General features: G+C 41.5%; 1 protein-coding gene across 1 annotated transcript; it reads left to right on the top strand.

Moving 5' to 3' along the window:
• The first annotated feature begins 685 nt into the window (after window positions 1–685).
• Window positions 686–7,404, top strand: BHLHE40 (basic helix-loop-helix family member e40). Its single transcript, XM_081935721.1, has 5 exons — window positions 686–1,047; window positions 1,271–1,340; window positions 1,786–1,893; window positions 2,725–2,848; window positions 4,268–7,404. The coding sequence occupies exons 1-5, from the start codon at window positions 968–970 to the stop codon at window positions 5,125–5,127; spliced, it is 1,242 nt and encodes a 413-aa protein (XP_081791847.1). The 5' UTR covers window positions 686–967; the 3' UTR covers window positions 5,128–7,404.
• Window positions 7,405–8,643: the final 1,239 nt, after the last annotated feature.

Below are 8,643 nucleotides of genomic sequence, written 5' to 3'. Positions count from 1 at the left end.
ACGGATACCGCGTGTCCTCTTTCTATACAAAACGTGCAGCTGCCAGACAAGTTCCCCCTCCCCCCCTTGATGTACCTGAAAAACTGTCCGTGTCTCCCGGGGAAAAGGGCTGTTTTCCCCCCTCCCTCTTCTTTCCTTGGGAAACGGGGATGTGGGGAGGACGTCTTCGTTTACCGTACCGGTGCATGTGTGTGTTTCATTACGGCAGAGGAGACACCTCGGCCCAAGAAGCAGCACATCCAACCTGCTTCTTCGCGACAGCACGCGGATGCCCGTGCTGCAGTTAAGCCTCGCAGGACCGAGGACAAGTCGTCGCCGCCGCCGCGGGCAGATTGAGTCCCAGAGGGAAACCCACGCGGCGGCTCCCTCCCTTCCGTCTTTGCCTGCCTCCGGACCACGCACATTGCACAGGCGGCAATCCGGGTGGCAGAGAAAGGGAGAGAGAGAACGAGGGATCGCCTCATCACGTTTCGACAGCAGCAGCAGCCGCTCTTCCCCTCCCCTCCCGCCTGCTTGTGTGGCCGGGAGCGGAGAGGCCAGAGCGTTGGCCAACACGTGAGGCTCATGTGATGAGACGGGGAGGGAGAGGCGAGGCTCGTCCCTCCCTCCGGTAGCAGCCAGACGTGCCTGGAGTCACAGGGTAAAAACGCGTCGCTCGCCTCCGCCCCTCGCTCACATTTAACCCAGCCTTGCAGCCTTCCAATTACTCCTCTCAGCTCGCCGGCGCAAGGGCGCCCCTTCTCAACCCGACGGTCCAGGTAGCCAGGGAGGACATGAGCAGCCACCGCCGCCGCCTCCTCCAACACCGCTAACTTGACTTCGGCATCCCCTGCTCGGTCCCGTGCGGCGGCTTCCTTTGAGGCGGGAGGCGAACCCGGGTCTTTTCATTGGCTTCGCCTTGAAGTGGGAAAAGACTGTTCCGGCCGGCCAGGTGCCAAGCGAGCTTTCGGAGAAGCCGAAAACCCCAATGGAGAGAATCCCAAGCGCTCAGCCTCCTCCCGCTTGTCTGGGCAAACTGACTGCGCTCGACGGCGGCGACATGTCCGGGTAAGAAGCGCGCTCCGAAGGGCTTGACTGACTTTGCTTTCCCCGGGAAAACCACCTGGTTCGCCTCCCCGGCGTTTGGCCCCGAAGACTTTCTCCTGGAGGATAGCGACGCCTGCGCTATCTGTCTGGGGGAAGAGGGGAACTTCGCCCTATCTTACCAGCGAGTTAAAATAATCGTTTTTTATTTAAAAGCATATATTTTCTTCTTGTTGTTCATCAACAGGTTGGACTTCGCTCACATGTATCAAGTTTACAAGCCCAGAAGAAGCTTAAAAAGAGGGGGCGACAGTAAGGTAAATGCAAATTACATGTTTTGCTTCAGTTTCTTCCCAGCTGAGGTGAATGACAGTTGCCCCCCTCCTCCTTTTTTTAGTGCAGAATTGGGGTTCTGCTTTTAAAAGAGTGCTGGTTTAGAAGAAAACCCCTCACTTGGGGAGGAGAATGCATAATTGGGGGGGGGGTGTTACAGGATTAGAGGTCGTGAGAGGATAAAATTATTGTAGTCGCCTCATACTAGGAAAATCTATTTGGTTAGAAGTGTTGCCTGAAAGTATTTTCCTCCACATGTCTGTGGTAAATTCTCTCCCAGAAAAGTATCTTGATTCAGGAGATTTTCCTGCTTGCAAAGAAGATGCTTATATCTTCTTCCATTTAATTTCAATTTTTTAATGTAAACCAGTCCAACTCTGAGTGATGTTGTTTTGCCCCCCCCCCCCCCCTTCGTTTTTTCCCTTTCAGGAGACTTACAAGTTGCCTCACAGGCTGATTGAGAAGAAAAGGCGTGATAGGATTAATGAATGCATTGCCCAGCTGAAAGATCTTTTACCAGAACATCTCAAACTTACAGTAAGTAGAAATTTGGCCGCTGTCCAGACTTGTCTTCCTTTTTGGAGAAGTTAGGCTGAATGGATTTTTGTATGGATAAAAGCGCCACCTAGAGGATTCCTTGGTCACCGCAGATGAAAGTGAAAAGGGCTGTGCCTGAGTAGCATTGCAGCTTTGTGCCTCTTATGAGTGCTTGGTCTTGTAATTCTGAAGAACTTGCATGTGAGGTTCAGAGTATAAAATTCCTTAAATCTGACAGGCGACCACGATTTATTTTGGAATGATTGGGTAGCTTTGATTGCACCCTTTTGTTTTCTATGTTACTATATTGTTGCTTCAGATTCCATGTTCTCTAATTTATCAGAAAACTCCAGAACTTTCAAACTTAAAGCTTCCTGTTAAGTATCTGTGATAAGATAAGAGTGTAATCAATGCCTGCACACTTAAAGGAATAAGGAAAATGTTACTTAAATGTTCCAGTTTCCAGTTGAAAAATGAGTCCTGATTTGGGATTTGCATTTGCAATGTATTCCAGTTAGTGTACATTCAAAGTGACAAAGTTATTGGAACTGTTTTTTAAAAAAAATACTTTCTCTTTAGTTATGTAAAATATTGTTTTATTTCTTCTAGTTTTTTTTAACCTGAAATAGTTATATAAACACCACTGGTAACTCCTGTTACTGTACTTATTCACAGGGTAGGTTTAAGTAGCTTTTCATCAGAATCAAAGTGGATTTCATTATGCTGTGTTTAATTCAGTCCCTGCCCATTTCCTCCCATACATTGCCAGGATATATTGCTCCTGCATTCTGTTTCCTTCAGCTAACCAACTCACTCCTTTCCTGTTTTCAGACTTTAGGACACTTAGAAAAAGCGGTTGTTCTTGAACTTACCTTGAAGCATGTCAAAGCATTAACCGGTCTTATAGAACAACAGCAACAGCAGATCATGGCTCTCCAAAAAGGTTTGCATGCTGGTGAGTGCTTTTCTTTAACACCTTTCCTAGAGTCACAGGTGCCTTTCACATCAGAATTCTCTATTTAAAAAACAGTGCTGCTCATTACGACAAGCTTCTCGTGGTAAAGGATCTTTATCCTTGCCTCGTTTTTTTTTTAAAGAAAGAAATATGAAGCTTGGCAGCCTTTGCCCTTTCATTTTGAATGTATGTTCTTTTCATTCAGGGTGAGTTCTTTATTTACGTTCTGAACACTTCTTTTTTTTTTTAAAAAAAAAGGATTGGGCTACTGAGGCAGATGTCATCTGCAGATCAAAAGGACTTTTTCTTATATAATATTCCAGCAGCCTAGAAAACTGGATTAGTTATTGCAGTTCTAAATTGTCAAGAAGTTCCTCTCTTATTTCTTTTAAGTCTGCTTTCTTCAAACTATATTCTGTTATCATTTAAAGCAGTCCTCTGAATGTATTGGGGTGGTAGTTCCCATAGTTTTATGTACATTTGGAAGTTGCAGTCCAAATTAATTGGGAGAACATTTGAGTACAATTGCTTTCAAGTTTAAATTATTTTATATTTTTACCCAATATTTTCTTCTATAATTGAAAGATACTACTAGAAGTAGCATAAAGATACTGTCCACATTAGCAATGGCAATCCCTCATGTAAGATGTTCTAGATGTAATAACAAGGTAGACAGAGTAGGAATTGTGGAAGGGGGGATATTCTGAAGAATTGACTTCCTGGGCCAAGAACTCCCTACTGTCTCTCACATTTAGGATTGCTTACTGCATGAATGACTAGCAATAGGTGGATAGCCCTTTCTTATGGTATTGTGAATGAGCTCTAGGAATGTGGAGGAAAGGTCATATGAAGGGGCGGATCCATCGAGTGAAATAATCTAAACATTTAAACTAAGCAAAATGTGCAATTACACAGGGTTAATGTAAGAAGCTCTTTTGCGTATAGTTAAGTTGATTTGTGTCTGCCCTCATTGAAGCCTATAGTACTCTGATGTTTCAGTTTCCCATTCACTAAAAAGATCTGACAAGATAATATCCTATAAAGGATTCTTTTTTCACACCACTTTATTTTCATCCTATTCTCATCTGTTAATTGGAGACTTACCCTGATAAAGAACCAATTCATTCAGCTGCTTCTCCCCTACTCCAAACCTGGATTTTTATATTCCATTGAAGTGATGTTTTTTTCATTAAGTACAATAATACCTCGATTTCATCTTTAGACACTCAGATAAATTAACCCATTACAGCCAAGTTTCCTTCTGAAGCAATTCCCATATGCATACTTATACATGGAAGGAAGCTGGGGTAACTTAATGGCTTTTCAGTATACTTTCTTAGGGCGAGGGGTGTATGACATTCTCATGTTCACTAAACCTTTTTGGTGCATCAGATTAATTTGTGACTGATATCTTTTCAGATGAGCTGCCACCACGGAGTCTTGAATCTAGCCAAGAGATATTTCGGTCGGGGTTCCAGATGTGTGCCAAAGAAGTGTTACAATACCTGGCCAAGCACGAAAATGCCAAGGATCTGAAATCATCTCAGTTCATGACCCACCTACACAGAATGGCAGAAGCTCTGCAGGGTGGGATCAGCCGAAAGCCTGGAGACGCCACCCCAAAGCTTACAGATCTGAAGGATAAATCTCCATCTCTGACCAAAGCTGCTGAGGCACATGGGAAAAACTGTGTCCCTGTGATTCAGAGGACTTTTGCCCATTCCAGCGGAGAGCAGAGTGGTAGTGACACAGACACAGACAGTGGATATGGGGGCGAGCTAGAAAAAAGTGACTCTAAGCCTGATCCACAGTATTTTAAAAAGGACACGGAGCTGAAGTACACTGCCCAAGAGAGAATCACTTCTATTAAACAAGAAAACGAGGATCCACCAGCAAAACGGACCAGGATGGACATGTCTGAGGATGAAGACCATTTTAGTAGTAATGTGCTTGGCTCTTCTTCCAGCAGCTTCTTAGGTCCTCATCCCCACCAGCCTCCCCTCTGTTTGCCTTTTTATGTTTTCCCTCCCTCAGCGACAGCCTACCTGCCTATGTTGGAGAAATGTTGGTACCCGGCATCCATGCCTATCTTGTATCCAAGCCTCCCAACATCCACTGCAGCACTTTCGGGTTTAATGAACCCAGAGAAAATGTCTTCTCCTTTGCTATTGCCTCACCGGCTCCCTTCGCCTATACCGTCCCATTCCCCCATGGACTCTACAGCTCTTCTTCAAGCTTTGAAGCAGATGTCTCCTTTGGATCTGGAAACCAAAGACTAAACAAGGAGAGCCTTCTCTTGTTCTATTTGGTTGAGTTTTGAAATTATTTTGGATTTCTCCCCCATTCTAAATGGTGTGTGAGAGAGGTTACGTGCCCAAGTCCTAGAAAAGGTTTCAAAGAGGCATCCCAGTTAGAAAAAAAGAGGAGAGGTGTGTGTTTTATTGCTACATTAATGTTTGGATATGCTTTTACCTTTCAGCTATCTGAAAAACGTTAAATCAGCTAGGATTATACTTTGAAGCTGTGAAAGAAAACAAAAAGATTAAGCAGATTTAGAGAGCGTGCAGAAAGAAAAATCTGGTGTGTCAGATGAGGACTTTTCAGGTAATGATCTCGAGAAGCAAATATTCAGAATTTGATTCAATGGCTTCAGTAACCTTCTGGCACCACCAATATCTGAGATCTTAACATCCAGATAGATAACATTTATTATAGCACTGCTATGAATCCTTCCAGTAACAGTCATTGGCTAGTAAAGCATAATTCAGGGAGGTTTTGAATCTAGTTTCTTGCCTATTTCAGCTCAACAAAATCTCCTCCCTCTGCCCCAAATACTGTCTGGAAGTTTTTTTTAATTTGAGCTGCTAGATAGGTACTATGAGGAGGCCATTTTGAAAAAAAACAGACCATATACAGTACCTTCTTTTCCTTATTGCAGACATTGTTTCTCCTAATTTCTGGACAAAAGCCTCTGGGATATTCGCTAAGAAAGGACATTGGCTACCATAATAATTAGTTACTGGTGCACATCTGGCCAACATAAAGTGTCATCAGGTTGCTGCTTTGATATGGGAATGGCTGTTACTCTGGATCCAAGTCTGTTGTGAAGTATTAGTAGAATCCTATTGTCTGTTCGGTTCTCAGTTTTTCCCCAAGTGTTGTACTACCTGAAAACAATCAAATATATTTTCTATTCTAAAGTGGTTTCATATCTGTAGTTGAACATATATAGCTTCATTCTTCTGAATGCTAATATATCTAAATCAACACCATAAAGCACAACAGAGGCCTTACTTGGAATATTTTGAGATAACTGGTAGTAGCCCTTAACATGACCATATTATGCAAATCCAGAGCCATTTCAAACATATCCTTTCAGCATCTTCTTCTTAGACCTGCAGGGATCTGAGTGTAGCATTTTATATTAGAACCAGAAACAGTTTTCTTGGCTATAGCAAAAACTGGACAAGTGGGAGCTGATAAGAGAGAAAGTGTGTGTGTGTGTGTGTATACGTTATATTTCCCCACCCACTCCTATCCATTCAGGGCAGTACCAAAATTCTCTTACAAAACTAAAGTTTCTAGTTAGGGCAGAAAAGTATAAGTTAGAAGAGTCCTTCCCTCTGCATAAGTTGAGCAAAACATTTTTGAAAAGACAATTTCCTGCCAAGGCTGGTTATTGAAATTGGATTAGAGAATGTAAGAAGCAGATGAGCAACAATCTCTCTGAAAGGAGGAAGCACCTCTTCCTTATGTGGTAAAAAAAAAAGTGTGTGGTATGATTTTAGGATAAAGACCAGATGTGACATTCTAGGGCTTCATTTTGCAGTCTAAGAACCACAGCCACTCCCAGGGATGAATTGTGAGTCACGGATTGTGGTCTTTGTCTCCTGCTTGTCATCTTGGTTGCTGGAGCATGACAGTGTGAGGGAGATGCCTGCCATTTTCCTGGAAGATGGACAGCAGAGCAACATGGCACAATAGAAAAACTGCCAACCTGTAAATCGCCCCTAAATGGAACACATCCTGCAGGAAAGAACAACCCACCATGATTCTGAATATTAAAAATTTTTGAAAGATGAGGTGAAATGGTGGTGTTAGTAATTTGTTTTGGGAAAGGCTATACTGTCCTCTGATTTTCACTTATATTATTGCACCAACTGCTAGAATGCACTATGCTCAATTACAGGTTGTGTTTGACCATTTATATTTTATTGTTGGTTTGGCAAAAAAAAAAACCACAGTTTTTGTACACAGTTGTTGCCTTTCTTTGCAAAAAAAAATCTATTATAAATGTGTACATATGCATATTCTATGTTTCAGAAGTCTATTTGTAAAACTACTTGAGTTCAAAGAAAGTGGGAAATATGAATGTATTCCTGGTTTTTTCTTTTTCTTTTTAAGGAGGGGAATGTCTTGTTCTTCCTCTTGGGAGAAATAGAGTGTTTATATTTTTGGAACCTTCTTGAAGGTGGGTAGAATGTAAATATTTTTATCAGAGTAAAAGTTAAGTAGTTGTTTAAAAAAATACTTAATAAAATTATTTTCCTGTGGAAGTTGAGTACTTGTTCCTCTTTGTTTCTGAAGAACCCATTGATTGTAATAAGGCGGAAGTGTCTAAGGTGGGTGTACTTGTAGAAAAATAGAAAAACAATCTAACTTGAGTTTAAGTCCACTTAACTGGACTCTACTGGAACAAGAGGTCAACTGAGATGATAAGATGGGCATACCATCAAAGGACTATATGTCAGTTTCCCATGTGACTGACTCACACTATTGTAAGAATGTAATCATGTGCCTCTCCACTCCCCCCTTTTTAATGAAAGACACGGGGTTACAGTGGCCTCATGTTCTATGCATTGTTTTGTTTCTATTCCATGTGATAACCAATGTTCTTGGGCCAATTTCAAAGCTATGTAAAATGGGGAAAGCCAATAAAAAAAAAGATTAGCAAGTAATAGAAACTGCAAGAACTATCCTGGTATAAAGAGACATTATTTTAGATGTCTCCATGATTTGCCTGGAAGAAGAAGGTGATCTTACAATGATGTCAATGGATTAATATGGCCACCTGGCCATGTCTCATTGAGGTAATTCCATAAGCTGGGCTCTCAGGGCCCTCACCCTTGTTACCAACTTTAGTTGTCAGAAGATCCCAAAGGATGACCTTCAAGGATGAATGGAATATTTTTTTTTAATTTTAAAGTTTTTTTATTAGTTAAACGTTAAAAACATTGGACGTAGTGCGACATTTCTGGCATAAACGTTTTCATATAGTGATTAGATCTTACAACAACTACATTTTATTTCCATTACATAGATGTATGTAGTCCGATTACCTGTTTGTTGATCCTTTCTTTTATATAATTACTAATCATACAAATACATATCCTATTCCTACCTATCACACATTCACAGGATGAATGGAATATTTGATCAGCTACATATCAGACACAGTATTATCTCCTCCCTTTAAAAAAACAAAAAAAACAAGGAACCCTCTAAAGGGACCTCCAAACTAGTCTGGTAAAAACACAAGTGGCATAAGAAATTGCTCATGTAATTTTGGCAACTGAAAGATACATTGAGCATTCGCTTACGTTACTTTTTTCACTATTGTATTTCCATTTAAATTGTAATTCTAAATTTCACGTGTATCCATAAATGTTACCTACCTCTTGACTATCTTTTCTGCATTGCTACTTTTTTTTTGGGTGAAACACATGTGGTCGTCCTGTTTTTGCCATCACTGTCCCTTCAGAATGAATGTATGTGGCCTTGGAACCGCCCTGTAT

This window comes from Natrix helvetica (assembly GCF_964273705.1).
Source record: "Natrix helvetica genome assembly, chromosome: 1".
NCBI classification, from domain to species: Eukaryota; Metazoa; Chordata; class Lepidosauria; order Squamata; family Natricidae; genus Natrix; species Natrix helvetica.
The sequence above is the reverse complement of the archived record's forward strand: the minus strand, read 5'-3'. Positions and strand labels throughout refer to the sequence as shown.

Excerpts from the sequence above, each read along its gene's own strand:
- BHLHE40 (XM_081935721.1), top strand. The coding sequence starts at position 968 with ATGGAGAGAATCCCAAGCGCTCAGCCTCCTCCCGCTTGTCTGGGCAAA. Across the intron at positions 1,341-1,785 it reads AAAGAGGGGGCGACAGTAAG|GAGACTTACAAGTTGCCTCA; the intron begins GTAAATGCAAAT and ends TTTCCCTTTCAG. Across the intron at positions 1,894-2,724 it reads CAGAACATCTCAAACTTACA|ACTTTAGGACACTTAGAAAA; the intron begins GTAAGTAGAAAT and ends TCCTGTTTTCAG.